Source organism: Magnolia sinica, chromosome 18 (genome assembly GCF_029962835.1).
Source record: "Magnolia sinica isolate HGM2019 chromosome 18, MsV1, whole genome shotgun sequence".
Lineage (NCBI taxonomy): Eukaryota > Viridiplantae > Streptophyta > Magnoliopsida > Magnoliales > Magnoliaceae > Magnolia > Magnolia sinica.
In genome coordinates, this window is record NC_080590.1 from 29666067 (window position 1) to 29689565 (window position 23499).

The 23499-nt window shown below is 40.0% G+C and overlaps 1 protein-coding gene across 1 annotated transcript; it reads right to left on the reverse strand.

Annotated features, from left to right (window-relative positions):
- Positions 1–9526: 9526 nt before the first annotated feature.
- Positions 9527–17163, reverse strand: LOC131233862 (ferric reduction oxidase 2-like). Its single transcript, XM_058230687.1, has 8 exons — positions 16898–17163; positions 16644–16743; positions 15926–16120; positions 15423–15657; positions 12890–13217; positions 12455–12698; positions 11443–12152; positions 9527–10089 (listed from the first exon to the last, which is right to left on the reverse strand). The coding sequence occupies exons 1-8, from the start codon at positions 17067–17069 to the stop codon at positions 9950–9952; spliced, it is 2124 nt and encodes a 707-aa protein (XP_058086670.1). The 5' UTR covers positions 17070–17163; the 3' UTR covers positions 9527–9949.
- Between the last annotated feature and the right edge of the window lie 6336 nt (positions 17164–23499).

Consider the following 23499-nt stretch of genomic DNA (forward strand, 5'->3'; position numbering starts at 1 on the left):
AACATATGAACTTCTTTGGGGAGTGGTAAATAAGCCCATGGGCGCCCATAGTGTCATTGGCTTTACGCGTGTAGTCCTTTTAACACCTATTTGAGACATAAATATTTCATCAATTGATCTTTAAGGGGGTAATTTTGGTGAACTTTTTATTTGATACATGGTCTCAGTACGTCTACTCCTAACCAATGGAGCCGGACCCTTCGAGTAGGCTTCCAAACCTAAAACGAATAGGGTTTTCTTTATCTGAACACGGGTTTTGACCGTGCTTTCAAACAGGCCCTAAAAGATGCTAGCCATCAACTCATCCCTCTTTCTTGGACTCATTCGTGTATTTTTCTCTTGACTGACTTAATCTTGGGGACTTTTTCAGAAGTCCCAAGTTCACATTAGAAGTCCTTTATTCATGGACTCCTTTCACAAGCAGTGTCCGAAACAGGACCTTTTGGTAACCTTACCACCAAGAAGAAGTCACATGCATTGGATTACCCTCATGTGAAGGGATTACGCATGTGTAAGAGATCACGACCACTAGTTTTTGGATCAATTCATTGGATTACCACTATTTGTGTTTTCCCTTCATCCAAGTCTTTGACGTTATCAATAGGTTGGATGTCAAATAAACATTAAGGTGGGCCCTAGGATGTTTTTAACGGTGGACATTCAATCTATACTTTTTTCTATGGTGTGGTCCACCTGAGATTGGTTCTGCTTCATTTTTAGGCCCATGCCTTGAAATGAGTTGGAAAAAACGGATGGATAGCGTGGATATACAACACATGCATCAAGGTGGACCCCATGGTCATGGCAACACACACTACCGCGTTTCCCGCGTAACACATAATCCCCACTCCCGTTCTGATCGCTAACGAGTACCACGTGAACGGATGAGATTCCAGCATCTTGCTTTCCATACACGATTATCCGAAATTGTGGGCCCAGTCCATTAGAATCATTTTTCACTTTGTGAAGCACTTTCTTTAAAGTGTCACGGACGGTCGCAGATGTTCTAACGTGTGAAAGGGAAACCCCGAGGTCCACGCGGCTCCTCTTTCTCACCTGATAGTGCTTGCGGGGCGTAATCCGATCCGTGAACCGATTGGGTACGGCCCCGGCATTACCCAATACAGTGCATCCCTTACGGTGGGGCCCACCCTGAAGTATGTATTCTCTATCCACACCGTTCATCCGTTTTTTCAGATCATTTTGGGATATGAAGGAAATCCAATTCTCAAGTGGACTATACCGTAGGAATTGAAACAGTGGAAATTGACCGTCAATAGGCCATGAGAGTTTTGGATCAAGCTAATATTTGTTTTATTTTTTATTTTTCACTTCATCCTGGTTTATGTGACCTTATCAACAGATTGGATGGAAAATAAACATCATGGAAACATTACGGTGGGTCACAGGAAACTCTTAATGTAGAGCGTTTAATGGCCACTGTTTCCATCCACCTGAGATTTAGATCTGCTTCATTTTTTTGCATCATGCCCTAAAATGATCTTAAAAAAACTTATGAACGGCATAGATATAGAATAAATAAATCAAGGTGGGCCCCACGGCAAGGGCCTCACCTAATGCGCTCCCTATCCTTCAACCTGTTTTCGCTAACGGGCGGTCTAAATGGCCGGCAGTGGGTCCACACGGCGAAACCAAGACACGTGCATCATCAGGTATTGATATGCATGTATGAAAAAAAGAGGATTGAATCCCACCAACCCACTAGGAATTTAATAATTATAATAAAAGACTCTAGTTTCTTATCAACTGATGGTATGATCATGATACACACATCTTCACTTTAATTATGGCCCACAAATGAAATGTAACTTTGGTGGGCCGTTTTAGCATTTCTCTGGTAAACCTCTTATTAGATTCTTGCATATTGATCGTTGCTGCATGGGTAATGATCTAAACCGTCCATCCGATGGTCTTTGAAGTGATGCCACATGGCCCGAAAATGTACCAACTTTAAATTGGCAGAATAGGTGTTCACGTGGACAGTTAAAAATTATAATCAAGGGTGCCAATTCGACTAGTAAACACCTCATGAAGGATCTCTTAGAGAGCTTGTGTTTGGACTGTATTAGAATTCATATCACAAATCAAGTTGATTTGGGATCATTAATTGTTTTTCACAACTTGTATTGGGAATGTACTGAATTTAAAAATAAAAATGCATTGAATTCAATTTGATAATATATTTATATGAATTTGAATTTGATTACTAAAACAATTTTAATATATCAAATTGGTATACATATCTTCTTCTTTTTTCTTTTTCTTTTTTCTTTTTTTTTATTTAAATTTTAAAGGATACCTTCATTCAAGTTTGGAGAAAATATACATGGATTTGGACATTCGGGCTTTCCCAGGAAAAAAGGACCTCGGAGAAGCCTATCATGATCAACAAGAAAGAAGAAAAAAGGCAGACAAAGAAACGAAGCCGAAGAATGCCCGTCCCCGAAACAGTCTGCTCTAGGACACCATCAAATGCTCGCTTTGGTAGAAATCTTCCTGACCGCACCTAGGCCCATCGAATTCAAAAAAAGAAAAAGAAAAAAGGACCTCTAACCTGCGACAGGAGCTCCCTTCAGTCCCGAATCAAAGAATGCAATTGGGTAACACTACCCAAGCGGCCCATACCATTGGGCTGTGTACATATCTCATATTTGACATAAGAATTGTAATAAGCTGATTGGAATATGTACTTGGCTAAAGAAATGGCGAAATTTGAGTTTAGAGTACGCCACAAGCATAGGTCCACAATCCCGAGACTCATCAATATCTTTAAATTACCAGCTTAGATTACTAATGTTTAGACGGTTCGAATCATTCTATTGATATAATTTTAGTAATGCAACGGATGTAATTACAATGGATAATAAATTAGGGCCTATTTAGATCCTTGAAATATCAAGGTAATGTGGTGAAAAACTCACATCATTATTCCTTAACACCGGTTGAATAAAACCCTCAAATCATGGTAATACTTTGGAATCATCGCCGAGAAGGATGTGCAGAGGTGCGTTGATGTGGCATAGTTTCGTAAGCTTTATCATGATATATGTGTTATATCCATACCATCTATCCATCTTGCAAGATCATTTTATGAAAAGTGACAAAAAACAAGGCACATCCAAAACAAAAATTCACCAGACCATAGAAAACAGTGGGGATTAAATGCCTGCCATTGAAAACTTCCTGCAGTCCTCATAATTGTTGGATGAAGTTGATGTTTGTGTTTTCCCTTCATCCACACCCCATGAACTGATTGGATGACAAATAAACATCCTAGTAAGCCATAAGAACGTTTTAACGGTGGGCATCATTATCACATTGCTTTTTATGGTATGGTCCACCTGAGCTTTACATCTTTCTCATTTTTGGTGCCATGCCTAGGGGTGTACATTGAGTCGAACTGAGTCAAGATGGCCTTAGCTCGACTCGGCTCGGCCACTAGTTGACCTTAGTTCGAACTTGGATCAGCTTGGTCCTTAAGCTTGACTGGCCAGCTCAGCTTAGTTCAATCAACAACTCGAACCAGTTTGAGCCGAGAACGAGCTGAGTTTGCCTGTGCAGCATTTCCACAAACAACTGGACTACACCTTCAAAATCCCACTGTATGGGAAATATCAGCAATAGTTTTCAAGGTGTTTTATCAAAGACCTTCTAAGTAACACAAAAACCAAGAAACAAGAGTATTTATTTCATGTACATACCTTCCTTGCTACCAGCCACACTTCGTTGAGTCATTTCATCAAACACTTGGTGAGCAACATCAATATCAAAGTAACTGAGTCACCGAACTGGTTTGATCCAAGTTCGATTTGAGCTACATTCGATCCAAGTCGAGTCGAGTTGGGGCCAGCTCGAACTCGGCTTGAACTCATTTTTTAGCTCAAAAAATCAGCTCGACTCGGCTCGAACTCATCTTTGAACCAAGTCGAATCGAGCTTCTTCGAGTCGAGTCGAGTGAGCTAACCGAGTTATCTCGGTTCATGTACACCCCTAGTCATGCCCTAATAATATTACAAAATGGATGGACAATGTGAATATAAGATATATTAGGCAAGTTATATTCACACATATCTCATCACAATTGAGTACTTTATATGCATATCAAAGGTTAAAATTAAAGTTACCCTAGTAGTATTAGATATAAATAGTAATAATCATTACCCATTTACAAAATATTACAACACATTACTGTAATGGTTAAAACAAACAAAGTCGTTTGGCACCGTGGATTCGAGGGGATTTGAGGGGGTTTCAAATCTCCTAGTTGTTTGACAGCATAAAGTAACGGGGGGTTTCAAATCCACGGTGAGAGCTTAGATTACACCTAAAATCATTTCAATAGTTGTTGGTGTAACATCATTTCAATAGTTACAGGTGTAACATGTGTGTCACTATATATACACTATCATTCTATTGGGCACATGACCCATTAATGATGATCAACACCGTCCAAACATTGTCCATGTAAATCAGCACCGTCCAAACATTGTCCAGCATCGTCTAAACATTGTCCATGTAAATCAACGATTAAAAATCGTTTGTTAGTCACTCAGACATGATCTTGTGCTTGTGGCCCATCCGAGACTTGGAATTTCATCATTTTCGGGCAAAGCATATATTTCAATGGGCTTATCACAACCATTGTGTCAAAAAATATATATCTCACTAGTTAGATTTATTAAAGTTGATTTAGTAATTAAATTCAAACCCTGGCCTTTAAATATACAATGCATAGGTACTTTTGGATTAAAGTTGACTCACACTCCACGGTGAAACACACCGGGAGGATTTCAAATCCAAGGAGTTTCCAGGGGTTTCAAATCCACGCTCCCAAACAACTTTACATATGTGAATTAAAGGAAAGATTCGACCTCTTTATCACATGTGTGGTGCGTAAATGGGCTTACTTACATGTGGCTTGGCATACGTCATTTCAGTTGCTAGAATAATTTTTTTATATACATATATATATATATATATATATATATATATATATATATATATATATATATATATATATATATATATATATATACATATTGATACTAAAACTGGTTGGACCTGTCTTAAATTGGTTTTTATGGGGCCCATGACAGTGGACCCAACAAGCTTCTCACAAGATCCTTTCTACTGGGTCCAAAACCCAGCCAGATTTCTAAATGGTAAATAAATTAGGAAACAGCTAGAGCAAATTTGTTTTAAAAACCCTACTAAATATCTTAGTAGCACTAAAAAATACCCCAGAAATACCTGTAAAAGCAGGAAAAAGTAGAACAACTCCTAAATATGACTCAAATCCTATTAACCCCATTATAAAATTGTTTTAAATACAAAGCCTTAACCGTTCAATCAAAGTTGTTACATTTCATTATTTTTATTTTTATTTTTTAAAAAAAGAGAAGCCTTTACCGATCTATAAATGGGTAGTCTATTGTCTTTAATATCTTAAATCAATTCATAAATAGTGTCTGTCGATGCCATCGACAAACCATTCGATGCCTTTAAACAATTGCTCGATACCATCGAACAGCTACTCGATTGAGAATTTCAAAATTTGTCCAATTGGTTTTGGGTACCTATTTAATGCCATTGAAACTTAAGTTCGATGCCATCGAGACCCATCAAAGTGCAATCAAGAAAATTCGATTTTTCATATTTTGTCTCCGTACTATTTTGTTGTTATTTCGATGCCATTGAAGTGGGTTCGATGCCATCGATGATCTGTCAATAACATCAAAGTCTCATCTAATGTTTTAAATATCGTTATCATGTAATGTATCGCACCCTTAGGATACAAATACATATTGGTTATCGCATGGGATATCTCACTTGTATCATGTAATATATCGTTGTTGTTGAGAAACATGGGAATATTGGAAAATTGGTCAAATTTTCCAATGAAACTTCAGAGATTGTTGAAAAAGACATTAATACGCACTTAGAAATCAAAATTACGAATCCAAATATATTCAAAGTCTATTCATATAATTTATAAACGTAAGAAGAGATGTATGGAAACACTAGTAATACATTCAAAAGAAAAAGAAGAATCACTAGATCAGGTTACATATATGTTTAATTTTGTGTTTGGATACAAAGATTGTAACTGATTTGCGAGAAATTGTGAAGTTTTGATTTTTCTTAATTTTTTGCAACTTAACCCATCTCCCCTAAATCTTGAAATCGAAGTTCCAAATCTATGATTTTTCATGGAAAATATGAAGAATCATATATTTGTAACCATTTGACATTGGTTTAACGTGATTTGTAATAAAAACATGGATTGAAAATCGAAAATGCTCATTGGATTAAATAGGTGGGATATATCGGCACTACCCATGTGTTTCATATCGCATAGGTGGCATACAAGAAATATCGTGTGATATATCGGTTGATATTGTCGATATTTAAAACACTGGTCCCATCGAAAGTGCCATCGAATGTATCACAGAGTTACGCAAGTTACACAAAGTTGTGTATTTGTGGGATTTGTTTCTGATTTCGATTGTGATTCTTCCTAAAGCTATGCATAGGAGTGTAATCGGGAATGGGGTATGTACAAGAGCTTTCCAATTTGTTCATAGGGTTTCAAGGGTGTAGCTTGGGGTGATTTGAGATTATTCGGATCGGGTATTTTCTAAACTCTTGTAATTTCTGCTTTTATAGTGATTATATGTCGCTTTATACTATAGTTTTTTTCCTGAATGGAATTTTCCACATTAAAATCGGAGTATTTGTGTTTATGCTTGATTAAAGCGATTGGATTACTCTACTTTATTCATCTCTTTGTACTTCCACAGTCTCCCAACGTGGACAAGATGTCAAAGACTGGATTCATAAATGCCGCAACCACGAGAAACAAAGATTAGCTCATGGCATGTATTCGTAGAAAGAAAGAAAAAAAAAAACACCCTTCTAAGGAACCATGGATTAAGAAGCCATTTGAGTCGACTCAGACCCTGTCTGCACTAATACAAGTAAGTGCCACGAGTCAACCCAGGATTCAACCTTGAGTCATGTGGGTTAGGTCGCATTACTCTTAAGTAGGGAAAGCCGTGACTTGACTCAACTTGAACAAGTCACCAAATAAAATGCTAAGAGCTCCCCCAATAGACTCACGAAGCCCCGCTCGCACTTGCTTATGCAGCACAAGGGACATTAAGCTCACCCAAGGCTAGAAATGAAAGCCCATCGGACTGTGTGGCCCATGAACCTTGTTGATGGGTTGATTATGATAGAGATGAAGGAAAAACAAGAGCTTTTGAATTATAATCTGCTTACCATCTTCTAGTTAGAGGTGGGCATTGAGTTGAGTCAGACCGGTCCAACTCGACTTAATCGGGTTTTTACAAGTACTTGACCCGAACTCGATCCGATTCGGGACCGAGTCCAGTAGGGCTAACTCGATCTGAACTGATACCTTGCTTGCCTGATCCGAATCGAGTCCGACTCGGTCAGAAAAACCAAGTCAGATCGAGTTGAGTCTGTCCAAGCAATTTGGCCTAGGCTGAGTTAAACCGAGCAGGTGTTAGAAAGGAAACGGGAGGGAAATCGGGAGAGAGAATGAGAGAAATAAGGAGAATAGGGAAATTGGGAGAGAAAGAGGGAGATGAGGGAAATCAGGAGAGAAAGAGGTAGAGAAAGGAGGGAATGAGAGGAAGTCGGCTCGAGCTATGGGTTGGGTTAGGGTTCGGGTAGAAGAAGGGTAAATGTAAATAAATTAAAATTTTAAAAAAATCTGACTTTATACTACCCAATTCCGGTCCGGATCGGATCGGATCGAGTTGTTACATGACTCAAACTCGACTCGGTTTGGCATCAGATCCGAGTGGGTCTACTCGACTGACCCGACCCTGGCTTTCGGTTCGGGTCAGATCGGATCTGACTGGTTCGGTCGAGTTGGATCCAACGAATCGCGTCGGATCCTGCCCACCTCTACTTCCAGTACAGAGCTTTATTTGGTGAAGGTGGGCTCCTGATGTTCTCATGACATCCAATATTTTCGTCAGATGCACCCCCTCATGTTATTCTTTGTGTCCAATCCGTTCTGATCCAGACTAAGGAACCATCCGAGTCGACTCAGACCCGGTCAGTACTAATACAGGTAGGTGCCACAAGTCAACCTAGAATTCAACCTAGAGTCATGTGAGTTAGGTCGCATTACTCTTGACTAGGGCAAGCCATGACTCGACTCAACCTGAACAAGTCACCGAATAAAAAGCTACGAGCTCATAGAGCCCTGCTCGCGCTTGCTTATGCAGCACAAGGGACATTTAGCTCACCCGAGGCTAGAAATGAAAGCCCATCGGGCTGTGTGGCCCATGAACCCCGCTGATGGGCTGATTATGATAGAGATGGAGGAAAAACAAGAGCTTTTGAATTATAGTCTGCTTACCATCTTCCCATACAAAGCTTTATTTGGTGAAGGTGGGCTCCTGATGTTCTCATGACATCCAATCTTTCCATCAGATGCGCCCCCTCATGTTATCCTTTGTGTCCAAAAATCATGGCGATCAAATTTCATGTAAGAGAAGTAAAAAATGATTCAATGAAGGGTTAGGATCGCATAAACTTAGGTTAGAGAGGACTCGATTAGGCAGAAAGGCATAACCGTGCACTTTATCTTGATGGTAATAACTTTGCAACTGGTTATTTCTTTTGCATATAATATATATTTAAATGGCATGCCTCGTAGTTTAAAGCTTTAAGCGGCCCATGTGGGAGAATATATTAAGGAGATATACTCCAAGAGAGTTAAACACAAGATATTCTGTTCTAATATCATGTCAAACAATTAGTTGCTCTAAAAGCTCAGGCTGTCAGAGAATAGTATATCATTGTATGTTAAGGAACTTTAACAAAGTTTGAGATAGATAACAACAATTGATGGAAAATTGATTTATTGGAATGTTGAAAGCTAGAGTTGGATAGTTCTTTCTAAAAAGTTGATGAACAATGGCAATATCAATATTTTAAAATAATAATAATAATAATAATAATAATAATAATAATAATAATAAAATGATGTATTTTTGTGGAAATGTTGTGCTTTATTATTAATTTTTATTATTAATTATCTTAAGAGCAAAGATTTTTGTTACCATACAATCTTGTGTGATCAGGAATATATATCTTTATTATTCTTGACCTTTTGATGATCTTTCTTGAAAACTAATAATACATTAGTCGCAATCTAGCCCACCATGGGAAACCACCTCCAATCCCACATTCTCTGCTCATTGAGATGCTTTGGGTGTGTTTGGTTGCTTATTATCTGATTAGAATCACAATAAGACAAATAAATATACAAGAACAAATCCAGACTAATTGCTATGAATAGATTTATTGCAATCCAATTGAATTGAGCATCCAAACGCGGCCTAGGATTCCCATCTTAGTTAGTAATTTTGTTTCAATCACATAGAACCTTGAGACTGCCATTTCTCATTTTCACAAATCATGCTCCATGTCATACACTAATATGAAACCAATACCTACACTCGGCTATATGCTATCCTAGAATGCAACCCCCACAATCGAATGTAAACGGTGGGCCCCACCAAGGAGATTTCCTGCCGTGAGAACCAGACTGATTTACTCATCTGGCCTGACAGACCATCGAAACTATAGATTGACAATGGTCTGACTTGGCATACAGGTGTGGCCCACCTATAGAATGGATGAGCAGGATTTTCGAGACAGGAAATCTTCACGGTGGGACCCGTTATTTATATGGCTCGGATGTCCTGAACAAGTGATGATTGATGGTAGATGATAGGTTCCCCTTACATGTACCTACCATGGTAGAAGATACTACCATATTTATTAACATTTTTCAGTCAAACCCCAAAACTCACACGCTCACACCCAATGCTCTTGATTTCACACGTGCCTTTCTCTGGGGTCATGCCAATGGAAGTGCATGCCATCACCAGCTGAAGCTGATAGACTCAAAGTGCAAGTGGTCCGCCAAACCAGAAGAACAAATGGTTGCAACCTCATGCCTCATTTTGGTGGGACCACACACCAAAACTCCAACGCTGGATCCTTCACACTCCAACAGCATCTCTGCAATGATCACACATGTACAATCCAATATAAGCTGTTTATACTAGAAATAAATCAGGGCCATTGGTCGGCTGGCCAGTCTGAAGTCCCATTGGCCTCAAACCGACATGGGCCACAGTTGGGTTTGTTCTATCAGACACATTAGAATTATAAGAGGCCAGATCCTCTACAACGTTTGTGGAATCAGCTTATTCTACAAACATTGTATGTGGACCACTACAGTATGTATGTGCATGGCATTGAACCTGTCTAGAAGGCTAGCCAAATCAAGAAAATGGGTGGCTCAAAAAAAAATCTAACCAATCCAGCTATCATGTGGGCCACCATGTGAATTTGGAAGCTTTGTTGTCCATTGTTTATATCTTGTGGTCCACCTAATGGTTGTATATGTCCGATTCTTTAGAGGTTGAAATACATAAAAACAATGCGGCAAAACTTCACAAAAACCTTTAATTCATAGTAGCCTACATAATACCTAAATCCGAGGCGTCTTAGTTTTATGGTGGGGTGACTTGGATGCCGTAAGAACATCATGGTAGCCCCACATGCAAGAGTTGGAGAACAAGCTTATTCCACAAAGGTTGGAGATAGGGGTGCACACAGAACCAGTAGAACCGGTAAACTGGACCGGAACCGACCCCCCCGCATGGTTTGGTCCGGTTCTGAAAATCAAAGAACCGGTTAGTTCGGTTCATTTCTTAGTTTGGTGTTCTGTAAAATTGGACTGGACTGTGAACTGGCCCTTAGTCAATAAATATTTAAATTTTATTTAAAAAAAAAAACACATATAAATAAATAAATAAAACTAGACCATTCATCAAATGGATCACAACAAAAATAAACATTGGTAGCAAAATCATTTTGGGAACAAGAAAGGATCATAAAAACAAACCATGACAATATTTGGGCTGGATTATAAAAACAAACTATGCAATTGATTGGATTATAAAAAGCCTAAGACTGTAGAAACGAACCGGAATGAACCAGTTTTTTACGATCCGGTTCCAATTCGGTTGTAGGGTGCAACAGTCAAGTTTCTGGTTTTAGTTTTCCTAGAATCGTTAGGAACAGTTTGATTCCGATTTCACCCCAAAACCGGACTGAACCGAGCCGTCTGCACCCCTAGTTGCAGAGGATCCAGCCTCTTAGAATGGATCCATCAGAATGAAATGGGCCTAAAAGACGGGAAGGGCCACTTCATGCAAGCTTCAATGGAGAAGGTTGCACCCCTAGTTGCAGAGGATCCAGCCTCTTAGAATGGATCCATCAGAATGAAATGGGCCTTTAAGACAGGAAGGCCCACTTCATGCAAGCTTAAATGGAGAAGGTTTTAAAGGGTTAGTATCAGCTTACTCTTGAGATTGGGCCTTTCACCAAAGTGCACCTTGGTAGCTTGCACAAGAGACTGGTGGGGCAGGCTCTCCAGCTCCCTATCAGCATTGTAGAACCATGACCCAGGTGACACTGTCGGTGTCGCCGCCTCCATGTTTTGGATCTGTTGGGCTTTCATTGCATTTTGTTTCTTGTTCCAAAGCACCGCTGCACTCGCCGTTGTGGCTATGCCGACGCATATGAAAAGCAAGCTAAAGAGCGCTTTCGATGAATAGGAATAGATATTGTTAGTGTTATGATCGATGGGGTATATGTAGTAACGGTTGAGAATGCCCAGAAGTATGAGATACATGATGAATGAGGCTGATATGATTGCGCCGAGCCATAGCCAGTTGTTTTGGCCCAGCACTGGAGAGATGGGTGCGTCTGTTGGGCTGGGCTTGAACCACATTGCCCGGAGTTGTTTTTGGGCTTGGGCATTGGTGGGGTCTTTCTCTCTAGTGACAAAGGCCTCAAGCTGGAGTTGGAAGCGGGAGATGTCGGATGGGGTGCCAGTGATTGGAAGGAGGAGATCGAGCATGGTGAGGTCCTCAGAGTTCTTGAATGCACAAATGAGGAGGACGCGTGGGACCGACGAGCTTTCTGTGGTGCTACGGAAGATGAGCTCTCGAATGATGGAGATGAATGGAGTAATGCCGCTACCGCCACTTACCATTATCAATGCATCGTGCCTGCACCGTCGATCGATGTCCATTAAATTTAGTGGGCCATGTCCATTTCACTATGTTTGATTGGGCCACTAAGGTCATTGGATACATACAATGTGGAGGCTGGCAATGGGCTAGGTAGCTATCTTGTTGGGCCTCTAGGCCCACCATGATATCACAAGTGGAACCTGGGTTGACTTTCAGGCCCCACAATTGGAAGAACCAGGCCTGTCAACCTGGGCTGAATCAGGCCCATTGCCATCCTTAGATGTTTGGATCCATCAAAAGCCCAAACCTGGCCTTTTAAAAACAGATATTGTCCACACCTTAGGAAGTGAGTTGAAACTGGACCATAAGGTCCTTCAACTGAAACATCCAGACGGTCGACGGAAGATGGCGATGAAATCATCTGGTAGAGCTTTTGGGTCCAGCATCCTTCGTTCTTGATGATGACGCTGAGCTTATCGGGCTCCATGCTACTGTTAGAGGTCACAGTGAAAGGATGCCACTGAAGAGCCGAAATGCTCGGCATGTTGATGAACACGATGCTCGTCGGAGTGTAAGTCAGCCCTGCAAATCAGAGCTTCAAAGATCAATCTTGGATGATATAAGGTAGGACCCACAATCTATCTGGGCCACAAGATGTAAACACCAGCTCGGACCACTGATTCATTGTTAGACTCCAACAAAGGCCCATGAAAGAGCCCATAGGCCCAATGCCAGCCCATAGGAAGATGATGGGCCTATGATCAAATCCTCACCTGGGCTTTTGGAGAAGTTGAGCTCGATCGCTTCACATGGTAGGATGCGGGCCGAGACCAAACGGACGTTGCGTCTCGACTGTAGGAATCGCAGGTAGCGGTCGAGGAGGAAGAGATAGATGCCAGGTAGAATGTAGCAGAAGAACGAGATGCCGACGTGGAGTAGGAAGAAGAAAAGGAATATGAAGTAGAGATGATGTGTGTAGTAGAAGAGCTCGAACATCTTACGCCGTACACGTGGGATGCTTGTGGCCCACATGAGCAGCCCTGCGATTAATGCTACTTCTCCTGGCACGACCGCCACCCCGATCGTATTCCATTTTAGCAACTGCAACGTAACAAAGGGAGAATTACATTTAAGATGGGTGTGGAAGGATCCGTTTGGATGCATGATTGAATTGAATTGTGATCAATTGGGAAATCACAGGCACTATGTTAATCTGTAATGACAATGGAATACTTGGTTGTGTTTCTATGCATTTTAAGTTGGAGTTGAAATGATTATAGTGGTATTCTTAATGGATCATCAACTAGAGTTATTACAATTCATTTGGATTGGCCATCCAAACGCACCCCAATATAATTTCCATTTTGTGGTGTCTATTCATCAGGGTGGGTCTCACCTACTGAACAGATTGGATGGCTTATAACAAGCTGGTGGGGCCCAGTTCAACATCTGGAAGGTTCTTGATGGTGCGCGTCTGACATCACTATCGCTCCTTGTGGTGTGACCCATATGAGTTTTGGATCTTCCTGATTTTTGGGTGACTTGGAGTACATGAGGGGGCTCACATGATAGATGGATTGGATGTCATGCACACCTCACTGTGGATCCCGTACAAGAACTTCTCTGATGAGAAGTGCGTCCCACTTGATCAGGAAATCAAACGAAAAAGGTCCATTCCCATAAGATATACCCACAGCAGACTTATGCTATGGGTCTTTTATTCATTTATTTATTATTTAATGGGATCAAGCCCAAACTAGTGAAATTATCCAAGAAAGAGAGCTCATTTGACATCCTAAAGCATCGAAATAAAGTGGACCACATCTTCGATATGGTTCACCAACAGCCAGATTTGCCTGTAGTGGGTACACCCAAAAGCCAAAACAGAAATATCATCTTTCTTTCTTTACTCCTTTTACTTTTGTTTGGATGATTTTATTATGGCTCGACCACAAAAGCCCAACGGTTGAGACGAGGCTTTTAACAAACAGTTACTCAGTACCCTTAGGGTACTGAGTAAACCGTGTGGGGTCTACTGTTATTTATTTATTTTATCCACTCCGTTAATCCATGTTAACAGATAATTTTAGTATTAGGTCCCAAAAATGAAGCAAATTAAAATCTCAAGTGGACCACACTATAGGAAATAGTTTGATTGAACCTCTACCATTGAAAATTTTTTGGAGGCCAAAGAAGTTTTGGATCAAGCTGATGTTTGTGGTTTCTCTTTATCCATATCTTCCTGATCTTATGAACAGGTTGGATGACAAATAAAAATTAATTTGGACCCTAGGAAGGTTTCAACGGTGGAAATCATTATTCCACACTGTTTCCTGTGTAATGGTCCACTTGAGCTTTGGATTCACTTCAATTTTGAGATCAACCCCTAAAATTATCAGTAAAAATGGATGGACAGTGTGGATAAACCATATATATATTTACAGTGGGCCAACTGAGTTTACTCAGTACGATATGATTTTGTTATGGCTCGACCACAAAAGCCCAACGGTTGAGACGAGGCTTTTAACAAACAGTTACAGTTAAGAGCTCCAAACTGGACAGACACCCTCTACAACATCCAAGTCTTTGGGGGCCACAGTGCTGTAAATGTACAATCCGCCACATCCATCAGATTCTATACTCGATATTAGAGCATTTCACCAAATATCAGATAAATCCACAAGTCAGATGTGCCACTCCATATGAGATAATGGGGTATGGGATGCCGACCATAGACTTGCATGTGGGGCTAAAATGGTGTAAATCGTTCATCAAACCCGTTAATCAGATGTAACTCATAAGGATGAATATAAAATACAAAAATCATACCTGATATAAAAACTCAGGTGGGCCACACCGTCAAAACTTAGTGTTTTTGGGAGAAACTTTACATTGTTTATTAGTGTCGCCCAATGAGTTTCTAATCGGGATTTTCTTTTTTGGGTACAATTCTAATAATGGTTCTCACCTGATGGATGGATTGGATCTTACATATTCAACATGGTGGACCCCACAAGACAATTCCCCCTCCCTAGCTAGGCTAACATTAAATGCTCTTAAAGACATTTATAGAAGAAAATAAATTGCACGACTTCAATGCGCACAGACAGCACAGAGAATCAATGAGCGCATAAATCTCCCACCATTTAAAGACATACAGCGATAATCAAGCATTTCAAAAATCTAAAATTTCAAAAGTCCATTTTTGAAGGGATAGGAAATTCCCGCCCACCATCATCAGACAGTGAGTGCTATATGCGCACCGAGTCTTCATACGCACTGTGCGCATACAAAGAAAATTAGTACCTCAGAAATGTGACCCGTTGCAGCCCCCAAGATAATGTAACACAGACCATGCGCCGTGAAGAGGGTCATGACAATGTGTCCAATCCACATATGGTACTTGATACTTCCCTCCGAAGTGAGGCCCACCAGCGGCAAGATCGACGATCCTCGTGTGACTGGAAAGAAGAGAAATCCACAACAGATGTTGCCCAGCAATCCCAACCGTAGAGCTGCAGTATCTAGCTTAGCTTCCCACCTATCAAATTAAAACCTTGTATAATGTTTATAATATCCACTGATCTGATGGGTCCCATCATGGATTGAACTACTGCATCAGATGATCCTAGCCATCCACTGAAAATGGACAATCATAAACAGTAGTCCACATCTAAGCATGACCCAAGTAAATGATTAGGATCGTCCGATGTGGACGTTATACTATTATCTCTAAGATTGCCAAAAGGTGGGGCCCACACTGGATTTAAAAATAAAAATAAAAATTGCATGGGCAGAGATGTTCTTACACTTTCTCGCCGTCTGCCTGGGCGGACTGTGCATTGACAGCTTTGAAGCCGACGTGCAAGAAGCTGGAGAAACACCAGATGAGGAGTGCAACAAACATGGAAGAGAAGGCCAGCTCTATGCCTGAAACAATCCCCAATGGGCCTTTCACAATCGCAGGCCGTCTCCATATGGCAAGCCGTTGATTTCTACCATTGCTGCCATCCAAACCAATCAAGCAAGGATAGTACCATCATCTTCTTCATCTCATGAAAAACATATAATCCTAGTGGAAAAGGATGAGCATTCAAGTAGCCCACATGCCATGAAATAAAAGATCTGAGCCATTGATGGTCCAATCTGACCCACCATGGCCGGTGAACTGATGGTTAAAACTAATGTCACCAGCAGTTCACATTCAACATGAAAAGTTATATATATTTATATATATATATATATATATATATATATATATATATATATATATATATATATATATATATATATATATATATATATTCAGTTAATATCGTCCAGTCAGTGCAACTTCTAAAAACTAGGCCATCCCACGTCAGGGTCATATAGATGAATGGCTACGATCAACCGCTAAGGGACACACCCAAACCATCTTAACTATAAAATCATAATAAAAAAATCTTTTTGACCCTTGATTTTTATAATCATAATGAAACAATCAGGGTGGGTGTAGATTTCAATCCTCATATAAAATGCTACACATACCATCCATTGTAGCTACCATCTTTCTTTCGCAAATGGAGATAAACACAGCCCAATGCAGCAATGAATAAGATGGGAAATGTAAAGGTTAGCATATTTGCACCTGCAAAATTTTCAAAATAAAATAAGAAAAAAAAAATAAAAAAAAAAATCTCCTATCCAAATGGGTGGTGGTCAGATGATACATATTCACATAAAAGAATAATAATAATAATTAATAAATAAAAATTGAAATAGAGGGTGTAGAAAATCCCAACCTTGTGTACCGAAATAGGTAGAATTTGTTTCAGACCGTAGCTTTGGCTGCCATATCTGTCTGTAGGTGCTTGTGGGCATCATTATCCACATCATCATCCAACCAAGAAATACAATCCCAAGCAACACTTCCATTGCTGTTTGGATACTCTTCTTTCCTCCATTGGAATCCATGTCTCAAAATCAAAAAGACCCACTTTCTCTTTCTTATTATATTTATCTAAGGACTCTCCAACCCTTTTTGAGGGAATGTATCTTGGATACTCTTATTTATAGAGGTTTGAGAGGTGCGGTTTTGATTTTGAGAAAAAGATATCAAGTTAGAGAATTTTGGAAAGTGCGTGATTCATGTCCTTGTATATACACTTGCAATAACAGTAGTAAGAAAATTCCCTTTGTACGTCAGAACGCAAGTCAACCAGCTGCACGTGGGTTTGTGTTTCCGTACGCCTAGATGAACGAGTGTTTATTCGTTGTGACTCGAATCTGGGAGAGTCCCTGCAAGGACGGTGGATCTGGACCGTTTATCTGTTAGGCTTCTCCGTTGATATATTCAGGCTGTATGATCCTGGGTAATTGTCTAAGTGATACTCCCCTTTAGAATCTCATTGATGATAATATCCTTATATGGTTTTCTTTTCAATGGTCCACATTCAGCTGTACAAAGGGGTGGCAATGGGCTGGATTGCTGGTCTAATGGCCGATGACTGGTCTAATTATCCAGTATCTTTGTTACACAAAAGAAGGGATGATTTGAGACATTATTAGTAATCTAATTCAATGTACATGTGTGATTTAAAAGTAAATTTTATATTTTGGGTCATCTTAATTTCTATGGTTACAACCATTTATATGACACATGATGAAGTAATGCAAAAGAATATCTTAAATTCAGGCTATTTCTAATGTTTAATCATACCACTCGTCCCATAGGGTTGGCTTATGATGCAGGGAGGACGTGACGTGGTCTATCACTGTCTTCCTAAGGGGATATCTACTTTGAATCCGTGGGACCCTTTGGACCCCTCATGAAGAACTCTCAAACACACAAGAAATAAAAGTAGAAATAATTTTTAATAAATTAGTTGAATAATGATAAAATAAAATAAAATTATAACTCTTTAAATAAAAAAAACTCAAACTTAGAACAGAGTTTTAGACTAAAATTCCAACTCAAACAACCCTAAAAATGTGACGTACTATAAATTTATAGTAAACTTATTATTTATAAACTACTGCTATTCAGGAAGCGGATTGCGTACTGAGTAACTCAGTACGGTAAGCATACTGAGTAAACTCCGTGGGCCCCAATGTTATTCATGCATTGTATCCACTCCGTCCATCTCTTTTAACACATAATTTTAGGGCTTTGTCCCAAAAATGGAGTATATCCAAACCTCAAATGGACCACACCATTGAAACAGTGTGAATTGAACATCTACCATTGAAAAATTCTTAGGGACAACGGAAATTTTAGATCAAACTGATATTTGTGTTTTCCCTTCATCCATGTCTTTCTGATCTTATGAACATGTTGGATGACAAATAAACATCACTGGGGGCCTTAGAAAGTTTTCAATAGTTGAAATCAATAGTTCCACTTTTTTCAGTGGTATGGTCCACTTGTGGTTTGTATATGTATCAATTTTGGTTTGAACCCATAAAATGATCTGGAAAAATGAATAGACGGTGTGGGTAAACCACATGCGTTCGTGGTGTGCCCAACTGAGTTTACTCAGTACGATAAGAGCGTACTGAGTAACTCAATACGCAATCCGATTCCTGCTATTCATACTAGACTTCAAGATTTTCGGCCAAAAATAATAATTGCCCAATTTAACCCAACCACATTATTCTCCAATTTAGTCCAATACTGTCAAAGTTATATTCAAATTAAATTAAACCTACTTTTTATAATAAAAATGAAAATAAATGGGACTTTTAACAATTGATACGATAGAATCTCACAAATTAATTGGGCCCGGGCAAATTTGAGTTGGTTGGTTTGAGTAGGTTCTCCTACCCTAAAATCATATATAATATATCGAAAAAATCATCCCAATATGTAAAATACGAATGTTTTAAGGTTCTGACAGGTTTGAATCATTTCCGCCTCCGATGGGGCCTTCTCAAGTCCATCTTTGCCATGAAAGTCTCTACTATCCGCTTTACATCAGCCTATATGCCCAACTCGGCCGGACCAAGGTTGAGGTCTTCTTAGCTGGACTATGACTACGGCCAACCCGAAACTGGCCTAGCTATGCATATTGATAGCTAGAGTTATCCATTTAGCTTGATTTTCTTACGGCAATGCATGTGAAGTGGGAGAGATACGGATCTTGGAATTCTAAGGATACGTAATCTTTGTAACTGGACCATCTCTACATGTGGGCTGCGATGAGATGACACAAGTTGGTGATATGAGCCACGATGCATGTAAAATGGCAACTGAACACATCAAATCGGAGGAATATCCAACACACATCGGGCAACATGCATTGTGTCTAACGGTAATGATGTATGTGGGCCGTTTGATCTTGTACTAGTGTTGCCCAATTAATGTGATTTTAATTTCTACGGTGGACCATCTATGGTAAGCCCACCAACTGCACCATCCTGATTCAATGACCATACAATCATACATCTGCGATGTACCCAGATCAGTTCATCCTCCCAAGATAATGTAGATAGTTGTTTTGGAGTCAACCCTACAGCCATAGTCCATTCCTATTTTTTATCTTGATATGGGTTGTTTAGCCGTTCATAGCAAGATTCATGCAGCTGATGATGGCCGTTACCTCAGCACATCGCACCACAGTTGCATATTGGCTTTTTAAAGGTGCTGAAGAATGTGGTGATCTTATTTTCTCTTTATTCTATTTAGTTGAAGAGCTTTCCTGGGCCCACACACGTGTGGAAAGTGTGAGCAAGATCCGGGTGGTCTATCAGGTAGGCCACTCTTTGTAGACCTTATAGCCTAAAGATCAGGAAGGTTGATTCATCATGTGGGCCACGGTGTATGAAATAAGTGAACGGCTAAAAGCAACAGACGTTGTGTCGCAGAGATTGTCTAGTGGAATACCAACTGCCAACCTGGCAACCGAGGCGAATTTAATAGGAAACGGATTGGCTACTCCCCCTGCCACCAGCCAATGGCTGATGGTCGGTGCTCCGTGGGACCCACCATGATGTATGTGCTTCATCCATGCCGTTCATCTATTTTTCTAGATCATTTTATGGTATGATACCAAAAATAAGGTATATCCCAGTCTAAGCGGCCCACGTTACAGGAAATAGTGGTGAATGAATGTTGATCATTAAAAACCTTTTGGACACCATAAAAGTTTTGGATCAATCTTATCTTTGTTTTTTCCTTTCATCTGGGTCTGTATGATCTAATCAACAGATTGGATGTTAAATAAACAATACAGCGGGCTTTAGGAGGATTTTAATGGTGGATCAAGCCCTAAAATGATCTGTAAAAATGGATGAACGGAATGGATGAAACACATACATCATGGTGGGACCCACAGAGCACCGCCCATCAGCCACCGGGCTGGTGGCAGGGGGAGTAGCCAACCCGTTCCCAATTTAATACCACAACAGTTTCTAGAGAGCCCGTGTAACAGAAAGCTTCGTGGGCCCACTTGATGTGCTCGTAACATCCACTCCGTCCATCATCTGAGTCAGCTCATTTTAGGACGCTTGCCGAAATGTACTTTTGGTCAAGAACTCAAGTGACCACACTATAAGAAAATTGGTGATGTGATGCCTACCGCTGATATTTCGTTTTGCCCTTTATCCTGGTGTAACCCTCCTTATGAAGGATTTGGATGACATATAAACATCATAGTGACGCCGGAAGGTTTTATTGGTGGTGTCTCATCCCCACTGTTGCCTGTGGTGTGGCCAACTTAAGTCTGGATCACCTGATTTTTTGTTCGCTTCCTAACATGAGCCGGCGCATATGATGGAAGGAGTGGATGTCACACCCACGCAATGTTGCCCCCACAAAGCTTATTGTTTCATGGATTCCCTACCACCATTGTTGTAGATCTCATGGGTCTTGCTATTTTAGTGATGTCACCAAGTTATGTGGGCCTTATTATGATGTATGTGTTATATCTACACCATTTATTCATTTGGCAAGATCATTTTAGGACATGAGCTAAAAAATAAAGCAGAATAAAGCTCAAGCTAACACCATGAAAGAAAACACAGATACATCCACCATTGAAACTTTCTTAGGGAACATAATGTGTATTTGATCCAGCCAGTTTATAAGTCACACAGACATGGACCAAGGGGAAAAAAAAAAAAAAGGAAATACCAACTTGATTGATGACTTCGACGCCCTAAGATATTTTTAATGGTAGGCATTCACTCCCACTGTTTTCTAGGGTGGGTTTACTTGAGTTTTGGATCTGCCTCATTCTTTGGATCATGTCCTAAATTGTTGTTTCCATGTTGATACAAACACATATATCATAGTGGGGCCACAAAACTTGGTGACATCACTTTAGTAGCGAGATAGCTACTTAAGCTGTCATTAGCTAATCCGCGCGTCTTGGCAAGGATGTGGGAAATTTGAGCAGTGAATAAGATGGGTCCCTGACATAGGGATGCACGTGATGAGGTCGATCACCGTCTTCCTCAAGGATAACCACTCCAAATTCATGGAGCTTCTCTAGACTCCTCACATAGACTTCTCCAATTCACGAGGAAAAAGCAAGAAAAATATAAATAAATTCTATAAAATTCGTAATTTGATGAAGACAGAAATAAATGAGTTCATGACCCTTTAAATAGGAATACGAAGCCATGGGAGAAGTTTCAAAATCAAACTACAACTACAATTCCTAGAAATTGCAACTTATTATAAATAGTAAACTAAATAATTATAGATGGTCGTGAAGTTTCAAAATCAAACTACAACTACCTTATCGCACGTGGCGGACACTTTGAATGGAAGGAATGCATTGAAAGGGGGTGGAAGTAGAGCTACGAAGGAACTGGGCTTGGGGTTTACACGTGCTTGGCACATGAGATAAGGTATTGGCTCGAGCATGCTTGTGCCTGGCACAAGCACGAAATACTCGGACTGAGCTGACCTGGCACTGGCTACTACAGATATTGGTGAATTAGGGTGTCAGTGGGTCGGGTTCTCGGGACTGGCCCGTCATGGGTCAGGCTCACACCTGATTCCTGTGCCCATCTGGTTAGGTCGGATGGACTTGGCTGTGACCTGGAACTAGCTATGTGGGTCGGATCATGACCGTGAGGTCCACCTTGATGTATGTGTTGTATATCTATGTTGTTTATTTATTTTGTCAGCTCATTTTAGTCTATAGTACCTAAAAATAAAGCTGATTCAAATTTTAGGTAGACCACATCACAAGAACCAGTTGTCATTGAACACTCACCATTAAAAACTTCTTAAGTTACATCGTAGAAGTTTATTTGACGTTCAACCGATTGAAAAGGTCATACAAACTTGGATGAAAGGAAATCCGAAATATCAGCTTGATCCAAAACCTTTTGGCCCATGAAAAGTTTTTAATGGTTAAGAACCATATTTTCTCATGGTGTAGCCCACTTGAAATTTGGATTTTTTTTTTTTTTTTTTGGCTTATAACCTAAAATGAGATGGCAAAATACATAGATAGCATAGATATATAATGCATACATCAACATGGAGCCCATGAGAATCCTACCCACATTGATGTTCCAATTGCAGTAAGTCGCATCTAGCTTGGTTAGGCTTACTGGTTTAGCTTATTGATCAGTTGGATTGGGTCAGGCCAAATGGGCGTCACCATGATAATAATTATTTACACTATAAGTAAAGTAGGGATGGAGAGCACTAGAAAGAGAAAGAAAATGAAAGTGAGACGGAGGGCAATGGTGTAACTAAACACATGTGAATATGAGGCTAGCAAGGAAGGCTTATCAAAATGCATGGCTTCTAGAGTGGAGGTGGCTAGATTGCCATGTTTAGATTGGCCTTGTTTTTAGTATAATATTTAATATGAGCAGATACAACAGATGTACAAATTAAATGTTTTACAGTAATTAGTGGGTCCAGTGGAACCTTTTTTATAGGCTCCTTAATACCCGTGTGATCGATGGCTACACATAAAGAAGAGGAGTGAGGGCTGACTTCTTGCATGAAAAAGTTAAAAATAATGAAATGCCCATAGTTAAAGGGAAAATATTTCATTCCATTTTCCTTTTATAATTTAAGCACAAGTCCCTTCCTATAACTAATTGTGCCAGTGTAATTGGCCAAACGCTGCTACGTTGCATATAACAGGGACGCATGAAGTATGAATCTTTTAGCAGAGCAGGTAGAAAGGAAAATGGTAGAGCCACTTCTACACATCACGTGTACACAAGAATCAGGGCTGTCCATCTATTGGGCCTTATCATAGATGGGTGGCGTTTAAAAGTAAGACTTGGTGTACAATCCTACCCATCAATCCACATCAGTTTACTTCATTAATTTGAGCTGTTGAGAATTTTGGTTTTCTACCATCTTTTAAGGCCACTAATCACATGAATAGGATCACCCAGTCTACTTGTCGTTTTTAGTCCACTCGCAATC